The following is a 21,770-nucleotide window of genomic DNA, read 5'->3' on the forward strand; positions in this document are numbered from 1 at the left end:
TTGTAGTTAATATGGCCCTTTTTTCCATTTCCTTTTGCTCCATTAATGAAATACCTCTCAGGCGCTTCATGCTCCATCGCTGTGATTTATGAACGTTGTGTTTCCGCTTTAGGGATGTAATGAGTTTGGGAATCTCCTTGGTGGGCCATCAGAAGAAGATCATGAGCAGTATACAGACTATGAGAGCCCAGATGATTCATCTTCACGGCACGGGAGTTCAGGTGTAATGGGCGTCGGCCGCCCCTCCCCCCGCCCGGTCCGACCAATTTTGGAACTCTCCAGGACAGCACCGCTGAGCCGCTGATAATCACAGGAAAATAATACCAGAAGACAACAAACAAAACACTCGCCGTGCCCTCTCGGGTGCGATTAACCTTCCGGAACTGGCAGAATCATTCCTTTGTTTTTGGCGAAGGATTTTTTGGCGAAGGTGCTGAAAACCAAGAAACGGAGAGAGGACACAGCAAACGTGGAAAAGGAGAATCCTACATGGACATTGGACTCTCAAATCTCCAAAGAACTCATCAAATCACATTGAGATGGAGCGTTTGAGAAGATTTTTATGCTTTGTATGGACTGTCCTGACTTTACGGTCACAAATGTTTGCGAATTTACATATAGTTGGTATAGATTTCACTGATTTTGTTTTTTTTTTATCGAAAAGGGTGAATATTAAAATAAGCAAGTCCGATTCTTATAGAAAAGATTTAAAGCGAGTTTGGAGAGATTTTATTCGTTTTGATTTGGAATAACCGCATTGAGACGATGTGGTACGTTACTCTTCTGCTCAATTCGTGTTAGCTCATTTATTTTTGGATTGTGTTACGGAACTGACAACAGGGTAAAATGTCTCATCCGAGGAAAAAGAGACAGAACCAGAGGCTGAAAGTCGAAAGAGGAGGTTTGACTTCTTCAGCCAGCACTATTTACATGAAGCTCTCTCCAGACTGAAGCATCTGTCCTGCAGTAGTCTTTTATATCAAGTCGAAATATCCCACAGTTTTTTACAGACGTGGTTATATGAAGATCCTGAGGGTGTTGTTTTTCACTGGTTGCGTTTAAGAATAGCCCGAGCAGACAGTTTATTTTATGATCCTACATGACATAGTAGACAAAGTACAAAGACAATTGAGAACCACTTCAGGTGGATTTTTTATCGTAACAACTATTACGGTGGCAATATTCTTTCTAAGTTTATATTTACCACATGAATGGATTTGATCTTATCAGTGCTGTTGTTGATCGTGTCCTTTTTAATATTGATATTATTTACTATAAAGACAGGAACAAAAACAAACAAAAAAAGCATTAGGTTCTTTTAATTAAGAATTATTACATTTGTTCCACCAAGGAGTCCAGTATTTAGTTTTATTTTTTGTTTAATATCGGTTAGTTTATTCCTAGTGGCTGACTGACTTCATAGTTGTGGTGCAAAGGAGTAATACTGCCTTAAAAAAGTCAACTATTGCTCTTATTTTTAAGTATTACGATTTTTGTGAGATCAAGGCCGAGTTGGGGAGAGACTGACCAATATGAGCAATAATTACTCACGGTTGAGAGGTGCTGTATAGACTTTTACTATGTACTGCATAAAGTCACAAATCAGCAGCAGTATTGTAAAATTGAATGCGTTTGTCAAAAATTGTTATACATGATGTTGAATGTTGAATTTATTTGTTCTCGTCATGTTTCTTCCATCCCTCAAATTGTTGAAAGCTTGAAAGTTTTCTTTTAGTGCCAATAACCGCCTTCCACTTTGACGAACGAACTGCGTCAAGAGCATTTTGGTGGTAAATAGTTCGTTCAATTGCATTTTACCTTCCAAAACACTTGCTGGGCCGTAGTAGATTTCTTCCATTTTACTCAGCCTGGAGCACAAAAGTATGCGTTATTTATTCTGAAATCAGAAATGTGTGACATTTTCAACATTAACAACACAGTGTTTTTCATTATTTTGGCAAGTGGATGCCTATTTTAACCGCTGTGCAAACCTATTCTCGATTGTGTCGGAAGTCAAGGTATAGCCATCTGTACACAGCATCACGGGAGGATTAGCTGAATGCTTTTCAAAAGCCATCGTTTAATGTCTCTTTTGTGGCCCAGCGTTACGGCCCAAACCCAGCTGGGTTTTGTGTGCGTGCGCGAGTCCCTTTCGGATCATATCACGCCCCGGTTAAGGGCCCATCCTGTATCTCGCAAACCTCAGCACTGAGCCCATGCCAGGCCTTTGAATTGAACGCAAGCGGAAAGGCTCTTGGTCAGCACAAACCTCCCGAGCTTCAGCGGTAGCTGCAGTCACGCAGTTCACTCTCCCCATGCTCTGATCTCACGCGCCGGGCCTCCCGGGTCCCTCGTAGGCCCTTACCTTCTCCGTATGGATCAGGGGCCCCTGTAGTGACAGCAATTTGAGCCAATTTGAGATTAATGCCTGGATTCAATCAATCCCACATTGAGGCCATTGTACGGGTCAATGACAAGTCTGTCGATTTTTCTTGTTTTTCGCTATTTTGTAACGTTTCTGGTTTGATAGCAGAGGTTTTGTCTTGACAGTCTGTGCTGTGGATTGATTGAGTTCACGGTGCACCAGGGTATCTTCTTACGACGTAAGACAATAAAGAGACCCCATCTAGACAAAAATGAAATGGAATATTCCAAAGAGTTCAGCACTGTTGATTGTGTCAGAGTAATCACGAAACCAGAGGACAATTTGTGTATGTTCAAACTGTAAAACTTGTATATTTTATTTATAATTGTCGTTTCTTTTTTCACTCAAGTACTCTGTAGTGAGCTCATTGAAAATGCACTATATTTTTCTATCTCACACGCAGCTGATTATTGTTACCTTCACTATTTCAGTTGTACATAATTTCTCATTTAGGACCAAAGAGAGCTAATAGGTTTCCATTTTAGATTTTTTTTCTCTTTTAGGTTGGAAAAATGTACAGTTAAAATTGAATTGTCAATTTATTATTTATTTTTCTGTGGCAAGAGTATGGAGAGTATTCATTGGTCAGAAAAGTATTTTCCCCAATTGAGAAACTGTATGGTCATTTACCTAGACAATTTCTTGTTACATAGACCTCTTTTTTTTTGCTTTGTAACCTTTGTAATAGACTGTACATATATTTTTGGAAATATAATGCAATCTCTTTAGCTGCGTCTGTTTGTTTTATTGCTGTGAATGACTGTCTAAGTTTTGCAGTATTTCAACGATTTCCACCACAGAGTTTGAGAGTTTCCCTATTGTGCAATTTAAAAAGCACTCGAAGTATATTTTAAAGGGCTGATATATCATTTGGGATTTTTGCTCTCCTTCTTCAACCTTTGTGACTCTCTGAGCATTAACATTACATATTGAAAAAAAAGAGAGAGAGAGAGCGAGAGGAAGAGAGAGATGTTTGATGACCCTGCTCATGACAGTATCCTGGATCGTGTCATTATAAAGACATTATCCAAAACCCTAGACATGGGAAGATTAAGCCGTGGCCCCTTTGGGACTTAAACAGAGAAGACCTAATGGATTTACAAAGATGAAATCTCTGTAGATATTCTGATATTTATTTTATTAACTTGGGGGTGAATTCTATACTCATCTTGTTGAAAACATGCAGCTAAACATGACTGCTAAAAGACTGGGACCCTGGGACAGTACACTGTTCTTTGACCACAGTCTAACATTAATCCTGCTAATCTTTCTTCTATCAAAAATGACTAGGCTCACTTGATGTAACACAACAGTAAAATTGATTTCATTTGCAGTTTATGTTGATATGTCAAATTTTACCTCCAAATATTCACTTTCCTACAGGGGTCCCCAGATGAAGGCTTATCGTGTAAAAGACGAGCTTTTGCAAGTAGGAGGCACGTTTTCAAAGTACAAGATAAAGGGAGAAGGGGAAAAAGGAAAACAAACTCAAGCATGAACAATCAAATTGTTATCTTGTAATTTACATCTAATAAAACCCGCAACAATCAGATAGAATTTTAGAAGCTAAAATTGCTTGTAAAAACATGGAAATGGAAACCGTATCACTTGCTTTTTTTTCGAAAGAAGGATCACAACCCTCTGGTTTAGATAAGAAGAATGCACATTGGCCTGTGTTCTGGCTATTTGCGGAAATCTGTTCTTCTCTACATGAGAGGAAAAATTCGATTTATCATAGAAGAGAAACATGATAGTGGATTTTTGATAGCAAATCAAGTTAGATCCAAAGCAAGATACTGGCCAGCTGTTACTCTAAGCTTCATGTCTGGATTCTTGTTTGTGTGTTTAGTCCAATTTCACATTCTGCAAAGTGTAACACACAGTGGCTATGTTTACATGCACAACATTTTGTCAATCCGACTGAATTTAATCCGATTGAAGGTTATGACAATGCAGTTTACATGCACTCTAAACATTGCAATCTGATTTAAATGTTTGCTTACATGTACATTCTATAGAATCCGAACCGAACGTCTGCGCAAGCGCACAGCCAGGGTTGCCAGATTCAGATAAAAACCATCCCAATGGACATACAAAACTAGCCCAAAAGCATCCCAATGACTATTCACAGTCCAAATACCAATAACTAAAGAATGAAATACTTTCATTATTAACACGGAAGAAAAAAAACCCATTGAGACTGTTTAAACAATATCCCAAATCGGAAATAGAAAAATACTCTCGTCGAGTTAATGCTTTACCTCTAAATAAATGTACAAAGTTGGGTTGGAGAAAGTTGTTTATAAGAAGTTTTAAGATATAGGCAATGAAAACACAGTTTTCAAAAGGCACGATGCTGCTTTCTTGCTTTATGTAGCCTAATGTTATAAAAGTACCCATGAACGCTGCAGAATGTACAGCGCGGGACCACATTACCTTAATAATGCGTTGCCATTGCCTTGCTATTTCATGTTTCTGTGACGAGAATTATGTGAAATGTGAGCACAAATGTTCTGCACATGTGCACAAGGTATTTTGGCATCCGATTGAGAAAATTCTACAATTCATGTGTTTGCATGCATACTTTTCTCCTGATGATCGGATAACAGATTGGACTACACCACCCCTTTCAATACGATCCAAATTTGCATCCGATCGACCTCAATCATATTGATTAAGGTGTTTACACGAAAGGCTTTTCAATACGATTGAGCCATCAATATGATCACAAACTGATTATTTGGTTGCATGTAAACGCACCTACTGTCTCAGATTTCTGTGCACTGTACAATACTGCACTATGGTTGTGTAGTTTGATCCATGTTTGTTTGAAACAACAACATGGCCCTGAATGACACTTTTGCTTTATAATTTTCCTTTATGTATTTTTGAACTAATCAATGTCTGAAGACATTGAAGAAAAGATGAGGTGTGTAATATTTTTATCATTTCAGCATAATATGCAAGGACAATTATACGTTTTTAGTAGCTTGTTACTCAAATAATAGCTTGAGTTTGAGGTGGGATTGTGTTTTCCTCTGACCTCTGAATAAGGGGAGTTTTTTTCTATATGTTTCATTATAGTGGAAAAATGTCAGTGTAAGCTCTGCTCTTTGCTTATTCAGCTTTACAGACGATTACTGGCACTTGTGTTCTGCATTATGCTGTAAATATCAAACAGCAAAATTTGTCCTCCATAAACAGATTTTTTTTTTTTTTGACATCCAGTTACACAACAACAGTATTTTGGGGTCATCAAAACGCAAGCTTTTGAAAATGCTCAAATTTTAAGTTTTTGAAACTGATATTGTTATTGCCTCCATGCAAACTATATAAAATGAAATTGGTGACATCATGTGCATGCATATTAGATATTTGGACATTATGCAAAATTGCCAGGTACTGGCCTTGCATGCATAATACAGCATATTTACTTGTTTTTGGGGATCTGTGTGAATGGATAGTTTAGACAACACTGTCGTCGACACGTGAGACTTTTCAATAACATTACCATTTTAAGCACATCATTATCAAATAAATGTACCCTGAGTCTCTGGTCTGTGGGTCTTCGGTCTGTGCAATATTTTATTATTTTGGCATCTCTACATGAAGGAAAGAAAGGAAACAGGTACAAAATGATACCGTTTACTGCGCTGTAGCTTAGCCATTGGGGTATGTGTATGTTTGACATTAATGAACTGGGTTACTGTCGTAAACTGTTCATTTTGTCAGGTGTACAAGCGCTACACGGCTTTAGCGCATTCAGATGTCAAATTCAACTAATGAAAACAGCTCAGCGTGAAACCTGCTGAAAGTTTCCCAAGAGAATCAGCCTCAACTCAGCACTATAACACAGCACAAGTACAGTTACATTTACAGTACATGAAGGACGGTTGATTACACGTTTCACTGAGAACAATTAAATTAATCATCAGTCATTCAGTTTCATTAATGTCATTGTATTGTCATATAAAAACCCCAAATGATTAAATTAAGAAAAACAGTTTGATGCAGTGTGTGTATATTCAGTGTGTGCATCCTTTCTTTTTTATATTTTTATTATTATATATTTTTTTTTTCGTTTTAATATATTCCTTGCTGGTTATACAATATCTATGAAAATGGGATGTACCGTGTAATTGGCAAGGTGCAGAAAAGTTTCTGGGTAGTAATTACCATCCCTGTGCACTGTAATGCAGTAATCATAGTGAGTGCTCATTTTTGCCAGGGGAACCAGCGAGCCTGTTACTGTATAATAACATCAATAATCGGCCATTCCTATTAAAAGAGGCATCGCTCCCTGCTAGACAAAACCACTCAACTCTATGTGCAAAGAAAACAGACATATCAATTTACAATCAATAAGTCAATGTTATGTTTTTTTGGGGGGGCATTGATCTTGCATGTCATGCAATGTCATGACTCGATTATTGTATTAAAGCAACATAATGAAACGAGTGTCATGAACGAACAGTTGATCAGCTGTTAACACAGTCTCACAGCAATTTGTAACCATTTATGCTAATTTTTTGGCATTCTCATTCGTATTTGCTTGTACGGTCTGCTTTAAGTGACATTGGGTTTAGGGGTGGGGCTTTATTATTGTTTTTTCCTGATAATCATACATTTTTATATGATTCACATCATACAACTTCCTACAAATTCATACGCCACATTGTAAAATACTAACTGGTTATAGCAACACAATGTAGCATAGTGGAAAATAATGGAAAGGTTATAATTAAAATGAATAAGTATTTATGTGACTCTGGACCACAAAACCAGTCATAAGTACACTGAAAAAAATAATAATATGCTGTATTTACTAAAAGAAAAAAATATATAGTGCATAATTGCACCCACTTTTAGTTTTACATAGAATTTTAAGCAGTTTAATCTTAATTTTTTTAACCAATTGCTTAAAATTCCATGTGAAACTTGCTTAAAAAGAGGGAAGCAAAAATTATGCACTATATTTTTTAGAAAAATCAGTGTATTATTTTTTTACAGTGTAGCATGGGTACAAAAACAGATACACACATCTCTGTGTTATTAATGGAACAACACATTTTGTTATCTTCAACAATCTTCTTTTGTGTCAATCAACACAAAATGACACATTAAATAGCATGACAAACAATGTGTAAAAAATTTACAAATCCTAGTGTGTCTATTTGTAGCAACAGTAGCAAAAATACATTGTATGGGTTGAAATTACCAATTGTTTTGTGCCAAAAATCATTAATATTAAGTAAAGATCATGTTCCATAAAAATTTTGTTAATTTCCTATTGTAAATATATCAGAAATGTATTTATCATTAGTAATATTTGTTGCTAAGGACTTTATTTGGACAACTTTAAAGGCAATTTTTTTTAATATTTATGTTTTTTGGACCCTAAACTGCCAGATTATCAAAAGCATGTATCTCGGCCAAATATCCTATCCTGACAAACCATATATCAATGGAAAGCTTATTTTTAGCTTTCATTTGAGGTATAAATCTTAATAAAAATATTTATGACTAGTTATGTGGTCCAGAGTCACATATTTAACTCATTCTCCGCCAGCCATTTTTTGAAAAGTTGCCCGCCAGCATTTTTTGTGTGTGTGTGTGTGTGTGTGTGTGTGTGTGTGCGTGCGTGCGTGCGTGCGTGCGTGCGTGCGTGCGTGCGTGTGTGTGTGTGTGTGTGATTTTCACAAAATGCCTTCCAGGAATATTTTCTTCTAAAAATAAAAAAATATACAAATATATCAAACAAAAGAACAGACTCTCTTCTTTCAAACAAACAATAAACAAACAAACAAAACTTTTTTATCCTATCTATATTTTTTTCTCTGCTTATAAACTCTTAAAAATGGGTATTTTTCTAAAAAAACATATATATATATATATATATATATATATATATATATATATATATATATATATATACATATATTTAGCAAAAAAACTGAAATAATTGAATTTTTGTGAAGGAATTTTGTTAGAGATCAGATTCAGAATGATTATCAAAACATACACAGAGTTTAAAATTAGTAAATATTTTTTTTTGCTTCAGTTTTTTTTTATAAATCGCGGTATTACAGATTAACATAAAACCTCATCAGGAACACATTATTTTTATGCAAATGTTTTCTCTTAATTGACGAGATAACTCTATGGTGAGGAAAGAGTTAAAGCAAACAAACAATTCAGGATTTGCCATTGCTATTTCAAAGTGCATCCAAACTCTTGTCACAATAGCAACTATGGCTACCAAATAGTATCTCTATCATAGTATTTGTTTTAGTGGTTACTGTGACTGAGTGATACAAAGCAGTAAAGCTTTCTGATCCTATTAGCAGTTTGAAAACCTCTCGTCCAATCAGATTTAAGAACTGGAACTGTTGTGTGTTTATTAAAAGCAATTTAGATGGTATCATATCACTGCTACACCTAAAGCCTTTCAGTCGTGCGTTTCCTACTGCTGAAAAATCTCTTTCTTCTCATGGCACCTTATGGCATTAAGTATTTAAAGGGATCAGTAAAATATGTGTCCGTTCTCTGCCATCTTCTCCCATCTCCTGAGCAGATGATCAATTTCACAGGCTGCCTGATGCCTTCTGTGATGGATCTGGCAGATATGATAGTTTCCTCAAAGGCATGCAAGACCGGGATGAGTAATAGCGTTGCCACTATTAGCCGGCCTGTGGCATGGACAGCTCATATTTGGAAGGACAGAAATTCATTTATGATGGTGAAATGACTGCAGGTGTGGTTGGACCCGAAATGGCTGCCACAACAATAAAACCCAAAGAGGTTTCAAAGGTCAGCAAGATAGATTAGCATTTTATTTTTCATGAATTTTAGACTGGGATAACTGCTTTTCATTTGCAAATCTTTTATTTCCCCACCTTTATATTGTAGTGCAAAAGAAGGCAAGAAAACTATTCATTCAGACAAATTAAAAATGATGATCAAAGGATGGACGTTGAATGAATAATTAAACATAAACTTCCTAAGGAACCCATTTTCGGGGACAGAATGGACAGCAACAGGAATCTGACACATGTGACCTCAACAATACGCACAGGTCGGACCGTTGGATCAGCGTGGGCTTTCTGTATACGAGGGTCAGATATGGAGGCCACGCAAGTGTCTGCTATGCCTCAGACTTCACCAGACAGTAATGCAAGGCACAAAATGCTCAACAGATGAGAGAATAGCCCATTGTGGAGATGTGTGACAGCATTGTGACACCATTATCAGTTCATCTCGCAAAAGATGTGGGATATTACTCATAATAATAGGCAGCGCATGGAGAATCCCGGAGGCTTTGATGGGCTTGGATACGAGATGAATGGAGAAGATCTGTTAAACCCCATACCATCTGATCACTGAAGGTTGCAGCTGATTTCCGGTTGATTAAGAATGAGGGCAATAAATAAACATGGTGACATTTACATTGTTGTGAAATAATAACCATATAATAATAGACGACTCTGAAAAATATTTGTGTTGTTAAAAATAGTGTGAGTTTTACAATAACTACATTTCACTTATTGTGTGTGACAAATAAACATATTAAACTGAACTGAATAAATACTTGTTCTTACACATGTAGATATAGTAATATATACAGTAGAGATGCACCAATATATCAGCCTATAAACAGCATCGGCAAATCCAACATCAACATGGTGCATCCCTAGTATTGCTAAGCTACACAATAAAAAAAACATGCAAGTATCATGTTTCTTATCAAGTTCACCTGTATAATGAAATAATTATGAAAATGTTTCAGCACTGTTAAACTCATTATTAGTTACTGTATATCAATTCTGATCATCTTTCAACGCATGACCCCAGAAGTTGAACTAATCATGCATCACAATAATGGTCATAAGGCATGCTCTGGGAATCATTTGAAAATCCGTTCCATTGATTATAAATCTAACTGGGCAGACGCACTCCTTGGATTTTTCCAAATGACCGTGTAAAGTTTAAGCATGGATGACAACCCAAACTGATTAATTTCATTCTTGCTGAACAGCAGTCATGAATATCACTGAGAAAGACATCTGGTGCATTGGCACGAAATTGTTTGACGATTTCTTACTGCTATTCCTATCCCTGTGCAATTGCCTTGTTTTTACCCATGTCAGTAATCACATATCGCTCTGCAAACCACACAACAATCAGCCCGAATGAATGACATGCAGGAAAACGGCAGAGAGACTCTTGAATATGAAATGATTTATCTGCAGTGGTAACAGAGGCGCTAACAGATGTTTGGATGCTGCTCTGATAAACCCAGCTGATAATAACTCAACTGCAGCAAATAATCACAGCTTACTGTAACGTCACAAGTACCCACTCATATTAATGAGACGGTCATTTGAAAAATGTGTTTCAAAGGGTTTGGGTAGAACTTAGAGCAACAAAGATGGATGGCCAGACAGACAGACAGACAGACAGACAGACACATATATGGATGGGTGGATGGATGGATGGAAGCATGAGAGGGTGGAAGGATGGATGGATGACAGACAGACAGACAGACAGACATACAGACAGATAGATATATGGATGGGTGGATGGATGGATGGAAGCATGGAAGGATGGATGGATGGAAGCATGGAAGGATAGAAGGATGAATGGATGGAAGCATGGGAGGATAGATGGATAGATGGATGACAGACAGACAGACAGATATATGTATGGATGGATGGATGGAAGCATGAGAGATTGGATGATGGTTGAATGGAAGCATGGGAGGATGGATGGATGACAGACAGATATATGGATGGATAAAAGCAGGGGAGGATGGAAGGATCGATGGATGGATGAATGATAGATAGACAGACAGATAGATATATAGATGGATGGGTAAAAGCATGGGAGGATGGAAGGAATGATGGATGGATGGATGGATGGATGAATGACAGACAGACAGCAGATATATGGATGGATAAAAGCAGGGGTGGATGGATGGATGGATGGAAGCATGAGAGGGTGGAAGGATGGATGGATGACAGACAGACAGACAGACATACAGACAGATAGATATATGGATGGGTGGATGGATGGATGGAAGCATGGAAGGATGGATGGATGGAAGCATGGAAGGATAGATGGATAGATGGATGACAGACAGACAGACAGACAGATATATGGATGGATGGATGGAAGCATGAGAGATTGGATGATGGTTGAATGGAAGCATGGGAGGATGGATGGATGACAGACAGATATATGGATGGATAAAAGCAGGGGAGGATGGAAGGATCGATGGATGGATGAATGATAGATAGACAGACAGATAGATATATGGATGGATGGGTAAAAGCATGGGAGGATGGAAGGAATGATGGATGGATGGATGGATGGATGGATGAATGACAGACAGACAGCAGATATATGGATGGATAGATGAAAGCATGAGAGGATGGAATAATGAATGATGAATGGAAGCATGGGAGGATGGAAGGATGGATGGATTGATGAATGACAGACAGACAGATAGATATATGGATGGATGGAAGCATGAGAGATTGGATGATGGATGAATGGAAGCATGGGAGGATGGATGGATGACAGACAGACAGCAGATATATGGATGGATGAAAGCATGGGAGGATGGAAGGATTGATGGATTGATGAATGACAGACAGACAGACAGACAGACAGATAGATATATGGATGGATGGAAGCATGGGAGGATGGATGGCTGACAGACAGACAGACCGACAGATATATAGATTGTTGGATGGACGGAAGCATGGGAGGATGGAAGGATCAATGGATTGATGAATGACAGACAGACAGACAGATATATGGAGGAATGGATGAAAGCATGAGAAGATGGAAGGATAGATGGATGGATGAATGATAGATAGACAGACAGATAAATATATGGATGGATGGAAGCATGGGAGGATGGATGATGGATGAATGGAAAAATGGGAGGATGAATGAATGGATGACAGACAGACAGACAGATATATGGATGGAAGGAAGCATGGGACGATGGAAGGAATGATGGATGGATGAATGACAGACAGATATATGGATGGATGGATGAAAGTATGAGAGGATGGAAGGATGAATGATGGATGGAAGCATGGGAGGATGGAAGGATGGATGGCTGACAGACAGACAGACAGATATATGGATTGATGGATGGATGGAAGCATGGGAGGATGGAAGGATCGATGGATTGATGAATGACAGACAGACAGACAGACAGACAGATATATGGATTGCTGGATGGACGGAAGCATGGGAGGATGGAAGGATCAATGGATTGATGAATGACAGACAGACAGACAGACAGATATATGGAGGAATGGATGAAAGCATGAGAGGATGGAAGAATAGATGGATAAATGCATGGAAGCATGGGAGGATGGAAGGATCGATGGATTGATGAATGACAGAAAGACAGATAGATATATGGATGGATGGATGGAAGCATGGGAGGATGGAAGGATGGATGGACGGATGGATGGATGACAGACAGACAGACAGACAGACAGACAGGCAGAAAGATAGACAGAAATAATAAAAGAAAGAAAGAAACAAACAAACAAACAAAGAAACAAATATAAAGAAAGAAATAAAGAAAGAAAGAAAGAAAGAAAGAAACCAACAAAGCAACAAAATAAAGAAAGAAAGAACGAAAGAAAGAAAGAGAAAAAAACAAATAAAAAGAAAGAAAGAAAGAAAGAAAGAAAGAAACCAACAAAGCAACAAAAGAAAGAAAGAAAGAAAGAAAGAAACCAACAAAGCAACAAAAGAAAGAAAGAAAGAAAGAAAGAAAGAAAGAAAGAAAGAAAGAAAGAAACCAACAAAGCACCAAAAGAAAGAAAGAAAGAAAGAAAGAAAGAAAGAAAGAAAGAAAGAAAGAAAGAAAGAAAGAAAGAGAAAGAAAGAAACAAATATAAAGAAACAAAACATAAAGAAACAAAGAAAGCAAGAAACAAAGAAACAAAAGAAACAAAGAAAGACGGTCGGTTGTTGGTGCACCACCCAGTGAGCAGATTGGGTCGATACCCGGATGTCTCTGTAGGGTGTAGCGATACTGAAGCCATTGATTGAGTCCCAGTGTGTTACTGATCTGTTTAAATGGGAACACAGCTGAACTTTAAGAAGGGAAGCAGAGTTGTAAGAGACAACAACAGAGATTCAGTATTGATTACTCCCAGGGGTCTGACGCAGTGTAATCCCACCACAGCACGAGGGAATTCGCCATAACATCCTCCTAAATTGAGCTATCTTCAAGATCAAGGGAGGACCATTATAGCTCTTAGTGCTGCAAGTGTCAAACTATAAATGTAGCTCTCATTGTTATCAGTGCTGTTTCTGGTTAATAGGTACACAGGAGCGCTTCGGCTTATTGATAAGCGGTTGTGGTAGTCTCTACAAATAAATCACTGCATTCTTTAGCCATTATATGATTTGGTGTTACTCTGTGCAGATTCTGCTGTTATTATGCTTTGAACACAAATGTGTTTTCACGAAAATATATTACGCAAAAGATGGTAATCACTTTCCGAAAACATTTCATTCTGTTTTCTTTCAAAACAGCTGGCATTTATACCAAAGTGGTCCAAAGAGCTCATAAAGTCTGGGTATGTAGGGTTTGTGTTTAAAACGGGGGGTGTATGTTAAACGCTTTTACAGACCGGGCTAAGAAAACTAAAATCCACTTACCAGAACTGCAATAAATTGGAGTTTCTGACTTATTTCCACGCTTCCACAACAACATAAAAGCATTGCTGCATTGTGCTTCGTCGACCTCCGGTCTATTGTCCTCCTTTGAAAAACTGCCTTGATGATGTATAGTGTACATATCCCCTTCTAACCTTATGTAGTGTGTTCATTGTAAACTAGGTTAGCTTACTGTCACCTTTACCTGTGGCTTATTGTGCTTAGTGATAAGGATCACAGGAAATCACGTCCCCCTTGACCAAAGCTCATGATGTTCTGGGTTTACTGTAGCATTATTATCTGACCTAAGCAATACAGTTACAGTATATTAAACAGATCAGTGAAAACATGCTCTACTTGTACCTTTGGGAGGTCACAGATAAGAAATTGCAGTTTACAATTTAATATTTAGGACTGTGGAAGCTACAAAAAGCCAAACTCTGTTTATACTGCATTAACTGTTATCCAATCTTGGTGAGCCACCATGCTGCCTAAAGGACGAAGTAAGGTCCATTTTTAACACGAATGCGAGGGTACGCATAAAGTGTGTGTGAAGCAATTTTCGTCTTTAGAAGAGATTTTTGAAACCCAGCGTACATTATACACACAGGTCACGCATGTGCATGCGCCTGCAGGAGAATTTAGTACTGCATGTAGCCCAGGAGATGCATTGCATTTTGTCACAGTGCACATGTGTCGAACATCTGTGTACACGTACAGTACGAGTCAAATAAACTATACTTTGTAAAACTGTGCATTCGGCCATGTATACATTCGCGTACATGTGAAAAACAGACCATACTCCAGGCTTGAAGCCTACAATGGACGCTTCCTTGTAATTATCCTAACCAAATATCTTAACCAAGTAAATGCATTGGAATGTTTTACACACAGCTACACAAAGTATCCACAAGCAAAAGCACAAAATAATAACATGCAACAGGATATAAAACCTTTTATCTGTAATCAACATCAGCACACAAAGTAAACAAAAAAAATAAGTTTAATTAAAATCATAAACGTTATCTGCTCTATTTAATATATTTTCACTAAACTCATCACAATGAATTCTGGTTGTATGTTTTTCCAAAAAGGATACACGGAATGCTGCCTAAAATTTGTCCAAAATGCAACTAAAGAGGCAAAATTAAAAGCCTACTTTATGGATTTGCATCTTAAAGCGATACTCACCCTTAAAGAGCACCTATTGTCCAATTCACGATTTTACATTTCCTTTGGTGTATAAATGTGTATTAATACATGTTAACAATATGCAAAAGTTATCATCTCCAACATAAATCTCTTTCCTTGAACTACAACAAACACACGGATTGTAGGCAACAGTTTACTTCCTGGGATTGGTGATGTAGACAAGACCGACATTATCATAATTCCTCCAGCCTGCAATTTAACTTCTGTTAGCATTGCATTGTAACTCAATCTTTCAAACATGGTAAGGAGCGTCACATTTACAGCTGACATCAGAGGTTTTCAGACCAATCACAACGTACAGATTAGCTGGCCAATAAGTGACAAAGAGCTTTTCATATCCGTGTGTTTCAGGAGGAGAGTGAAATCTGGAGCTACAAAATGTACGGTATGTGGAATAAATGTGTTTTTAACCATAAACCACACAAACGCATTGTATTATACCAAATACACAAACATTTTGATTTTTAGTAATGAAATATGTGCTCTTTAAACAATCTGACATACAAATGTCTATCATCTGTAGATTACCTCTGTGAAGGATTAATGAACTTTTTTAAAGTCAGAAGTTTTTCCCTGATCCCTGTTTTCTACCATTATAAAGCTTGAAAGAGCAAGGACATTTACTAAAATAACTCAAAATGTGTTTGTCTAAAAGATGATGGACATGTGTATCTCGGATTGCTTGAGAGTGAGTTAATCATGGTATCCCTTTAAGATGTTTCAAAATGTTGCCTTCGTAGACAGCTCACCACCAGAGCTCAACCTTTGGCTTTTTCTCCAAATTTGTGTCTATATTATGGGCCAACATCTACAAATATTCCATCTCAAAACCCATTACGCATTTTTAAATCTAGTGAACGTGACCAAAAGTTTACATAATTCATTATGGCTCCCATTTATGCAGATTCCATGATTAGTAAATTAACCTCTTGGCCTCCATTCAGTGGTAATTGTTCAGGAGAAATCTTAATTTCGGTTGTGACTGTCGATGCGGTTCTGGTGACTAACACAGCTGTCAGCTGCGTCGTACATCTGCTGGAATCGGGGTTGACGTAGGGTACATTAAGTGCAGGCCGTGAAGGAATGTTCAGAAAAATAATACAAATGATTTTCTGGCAGATGGTTTTGGACTGAGAAATGCTACACTCTTAAACATAAAGGTGCTTAAAGAGATCTTTGCAGCAAAGCCACAGAAGAACTATTTTATGGTTCCCCAAAGAACTAATTTTCCCCTACAAAGAACCTATTATGCAACAAAAATGTTCTGTGGATGTTAATGGTTCTTTAAGGATCAATACGGACCAACATTTAGCAACCAAGAGTGTTGTTTGATGTATGCACACCTCATTTACACAGTGTCAGAAAAAAAGGTTTAAAACTGTACCTTTTCTGTCACTGGGGTGGAACCCTAAGGTTTCGTGAGGTAAACTAAACTTTATACGACGTTGTACATTTTTGGGGACATTACTGTATATTAAAGGGCACCAATGATCTGATTCCTGATTTTACATTTCCTTTGGTGTGTAAGTGTGTATTAGTACATTTTAACAATATGCAAAAGGTACATACCCCAAAGTAATCCTGGATCAACATTTTTTGTTGATCCTGGATCAACGTTTTAATAAAAGATACACCCCCTAACCATTTTTAAACCCTCAAATTAGTGTGAAATAATAGTTTGAGGAGTATTTCTTAAAAGCCCCAAACTCAATCCTAAACCTAAATCTAACATACAAACTAATCCTAATCCTGAAATCTGATTGGTTAATGAAAATGTTGATCCAGGACCAACAATGGTTGATCCAGGATCACATCCTACTTGGTGAAATCACGTTCACCGTTGGGGTCGAGGTTGACAAGACCGACATTATCGTAATTCCTCCCGCTTCGGACTCACAGCCTGTAAGTTAACTCCTGTTAGCATTGCATTGTGAGCAAATCCATACCAATTATACCAAAATCCTTCAAACATGGTAAGGAACGTCACATTTCCGGCTGACGTGAGAGGTATTCAGGCCAATCACAACGTACAGATTAGCTGGCCAATCAGGGACACAGCGCTTTTCAAATCCTTGCGTTTCAGGAAAAATTTATGGTACCCTACTGAAAAATCCAGCAAAGACCAGCATAAGCTGGTAGCGGTTTTAGCTGGTATAAGGTGGCAGGTTCCAGCATGACCAGCTAAGTCCAGCTAGACCAGCTTAAAAAGTGACCAAAACACAACTAGACAGCTTGCTACACCAGCAATACCAGCTAAAACCAAGCGATGAGACCAGCTAAACCAGCTCACCAAATTATGTTGGTCTTAGCTGGAATTTTTAGTAGGGTATTTGGAAAATAATGTGTTTTTTGAACCATAAACCACGCAAACACATTGTATTATACCAAATACATGAAATAACATTGTTTTTTAGCAATGAAATAGGTGCCCTTTAAGGATCAAAAGTACAGTTAACTGTTTTGTATCTATAAAATTTAACTGGTACAAAATTGTTTTGTAAGGTACATAATAGGTCCTTGGGGCTAATATTATACTCCATAAAGGTACATAAAGAAACCTTTGAGGGTACCACCCCAGTGACAAGGTGCAGTTTTGTACCTTTTTACTGACAGAGCACTTAAAAATATGGCAATGTCATAGAAAAACATTTTTAAGGTTCTTAAAGTCACAATAAAATTGAAATTAAAAACTTTTACAATTTCTTTTTTTTAATAATGTGGTATTTATTACAAATGAGTTCAAATAATGAGCTTCATTAATTAAAAATTCATGTGCTTTAATCGAAAAACGCAAATCTCCTCGCTTCCTCAAAACGATCTCTTTCACTTCCTGTCACGGGCTACGGCGGGTGGGCGGAGCCCGGAAAAATATTGCAGCAATTAGCAAATAGCAACATGACCCAAATTTCAACAATCCCAAAATTCTTGATGAACAATTTCAAGTCCAGCTCTACGTTTTCTCATTTCAGAAGCAGTTTTATTTGGATATACTGTGTGTCACGACGGGGAAAATAAAATAATTGCTATTTCTCTTTCATTGTGACTTTAAGGGAAGCATTCCTTTCAAAACTTTTCAAAATCATGGTATGGTTTTTCCTCTACAAAGAGGTTTTTGTACAATGGAGAGAATATGTGAATGTTAAAGATTCCTTTATAAACCAAACACCCTGAAATTTTTCTTCAAGAGTGTAGATTTATTAAGAAATGTATTCAAAGAAGTGAGATTATTGAACGATTGCAAACGTCGCACTTACGGTACCATCAAATTCATTATACCCTGAAATAAACCAGACACTTTTGTTCCACATGACTATATGTGTGACGGTTAAGTGCAGTGGTTGGTGAAATAGTTTCCTTCACTAAATAAATACGATCTAAAGACTACCAAGAAAGAGAGAAACATGAATTGATATTCATCGTCTTTGGTCTCCATGGACACGGACACCGCAGAGTGGGATATTTCCTCATTGCATTGTCCTGACAGTTTTCGTGGCGTGCATCCCAGGCAAAATGAAGCCTCTATAATACATCTCAGAGATTTGCATATGATTACTTCCCCGTGCTTGCGGCCATATGTTCTACGCGTGTTAATTAGTTTATGGGAGAGAGATGGAGAGGGAAAACTGCTGCCGAAAGCCCTTCCGAATAGACCGGGAGGGGGGTTAAAACTAGACGCTTGCCGGCCAATCTTAAGGGAAAGGAACTGAGATTAGAGGCTGTTGCTGATGCTTTATCTGCGGTCAGTCCAGTGGATATGTCAGAGTCAGTCTGCCTGTTGGCTGATGGGTCATCTCTCTCATCCAGGCTGTCGCTATAGGCAAGCTGATCTCTGATCCTTCTCTTACATCTGTTGTTGACTCTCTCATGTCTTATTTCATTTGTCTGTTCTGATTTCATTTGAAACCTTAACACTGTGGTTAAATGCCTTTTTCTTTATCTTTTGCTTTACTCTGCAGCTCACTGGGATGCTATCACACTGTAGAATCAATGTGAGATGAACATATGAAGAGTTTGGTTCCAAAATGCGTTACCACCAAAATCAGTATTGTATCAGGTTAGTATTAAAAAGTAAATTCTTAATTTTACACAAATCCGATATCCGCCGTGTTATTCTGGCATATTTTCTAATTTTTTTTCCGCAAAACGTGACACGCCATTCCTCCTTCTCTGCAGAATGCAATAAATCCGCTTAACCAATCACAGCGCACCATCCCCGCCCTGTAAACAACAATGGCGGTGTGTTGAATACACACAGAATCCTAGTTTTCCTCATCTACTTTGTACTTCGTGATCAACAAACAAACAAAAACTAAATAATACTTTAATGGCATTAATAAACCTGTGGTGGTTTTCTGTGGCGGGGAAGAAACGTAAGCCACTCGGTCGACGGAAAAATGCCGGCTGTTGCTCACATGACTGCATCAAGCTTCTGTCATCCTAACACACTGACCCAAGGGGCTCTTATGAAAAACTTTACATTAATTTACTCAAAGTCATGGATTTATTGCGTTTTGGAACCAAACTCTTCATATATTATAGCAGCAATTCTGCATCACATAGATTCTTTAATTTTGCAGTCTTGTGTCTGAGGAAACTCTCAGAGAGGAATAGCAATCAGTATGCTGTGAGGCATCTCACAACACAATCGCCTGATCTCTGAGCTATTTCTGTGTGTTGCCACGTGTAAAGATGTCTATCGTTCTGCGGGTAGACAGTCTTTAGTTTGGCATCTGTAGGTCACAGGAGTTATTGACAAAAAATGTTTCCCAACACATACAGTAAGTGGAGAAAATTCCTGTTTCAGAGGTCAATGCCCCTTCTGTCTCTGCATTAAAGAAAAGCTGTTATTATTCACTCACTTGTGATTCTCCAAACCCATTTTTAGTGAGTTAATGAGTAAATAATGACAGAATTTCTTTCTGAATTTTCATTTTAAGGTTTCCATGCTGCGCAAACAAGAGCTGAGAAATGTGACCTTTATTAAACCAAAACATAACAAAAACTCGCAATGGCTCGAATTCCCCACTGTGAAACCTCTACTAAGTATAAACCTAGTTGGTTTAGGAGATCAGCCATTTAGGATTGTTCAATTCCAGCCAACGGGGAAAACATCACCACCCACCCTGCCAAACAACCACTCGATGTGGAAAGAGAGCAAGGTTGTCATTTACAGTTCTAGATTTTCATTGGAGGCCTAAAGTTTATATTGGATACCAATACTAATTGCATTTTAATGTGTCATTAAAATAAACCCATAAATCACCAAAAGTGCTGTAATTGGGGTTTGGAGATTTACTGGCCTCAATGGAGACGTAATCCTACTTTTCTGGATAGGAGTGCACGGAAGGGAGCGGGAGACCTTTGGCAAACATGAGGGAAACAGACTTAGTGTTTTTTTTTCTTATTTTTTTCCTCTTCCCACAATTACCACTTTCAGTGCCACTACAGTTGAGAGGAATTCCTCAGTAGATTGAAACATGGGTACTGCAGAGCGAAGCTGAGGTGTCAGAATGTAAATTCAATGGGAAAATTTGCTGCTTTCAGACAAAACATGATGAGAATTTAACATTAGGTAAGAGAGATATTGTTTAAGTAAGAACAGCCAAGTGTTAGTTCATGGACGCACATTACAAAACGCTCGTTAGACTTAAATATCCCCATAGCTAGCACGGATATGAAAACATGCATATGAATACTGCAATACACGCCTCTTCAATTGATAATCAGGATAAACTCAGGTGGACGCAACTCAAACAATTTGGGCTTTGGATGAGTGGCTGGGAATGACAATGTCCCTTAAATATTCCATGCATTTTTGCCAAGGGCGGATGAGTGTGCAAGAGAATCCTGGTTTTATGGAGACGCATTTTAAGACAGCTGGATGTGGAATGCACATCGCTGTCCTGTTGGCAAGAGTTGGCTTAATTATACGAATACATATTACAGCTCACCCTATGAGCCTCAAATTAAATACATTCCAATCTGATTGCAACAACAACAAAATACTGGCTAAGGAAAATTTTATTGCTTCAAAATCTTCTGACGAAAAACCAATCAAACAGTTATTTGGAAGGTTTCGTCTGAGGTTACAGTACATTACATATTATTTTTGAGCTGTGTAATTTTGTTTCTGTTGTAGGTGCTCCAGAGATGAAGAGGGACATTTTTGGATGAATTCACAAAACAGTTGCAGTGATTGTGTGTGTCGCTCAAACATAGGCATTCAAGTATGTTTTTTTTTTAAAACAGCTTAACATTTAACATTTTGTAACAATTGGTTTATTAGCAGTAGTAGTTTATTAATGTCCCCATGAACCGGAAGTCAAGATCAACTTTACTTTCATGTTGTAACCTATTTCCAAATAAAACAAAATATCACAACAAAAATAGCGGCCGTGGCTTGTGTTTCCACTGTGAATTGATTGGATATTGAAAAGTA

General features: G+C 37.7%; 1 protein-coding gene across 4 annotated transcripts in view; it reads left to right on the plus strand.

Annotated features, from left to right (window-relative positions):
- Positions 1–3,153, plus strand: part of epha7 (eph receptor A7) — a 95,735-nt gene extending 92,582 nt beyond the window's left edge. For all 4 annotated transcript variants that reach the window (XM_065257075.2, XM_065257077.2, XM_065257076.2 and 1 more), the window contains exon 17: positions 113–3,153. In XM_065257075.2, the coding sequence (XP_065113147.1) occupies positions 113–227 (115 nt within the window). In that variant the 3' untranslated portion in view covers positions 228–3,153. The remainder of the gene's footprint in view (positions 1–112) is intronic.
- Positions 3,154–21,770: the final 18,617 nt, after the last annotated feature.

Source organism: Paramisgurnus dabryanus, chromosome 12 (assembly GCF_030506205.2).
Source record: "Paramisgurnus dabryanus chromosome 12, PD_genome_1.1, whole genome shotgun sequence".
Taxonomy (NCBI): Eukaryota; Metazoa; Chordata; class Actinopteri; order Cypriniformes; family Cobitidae; genus Paramisgurnus; species Paramisgurnus dabryanus.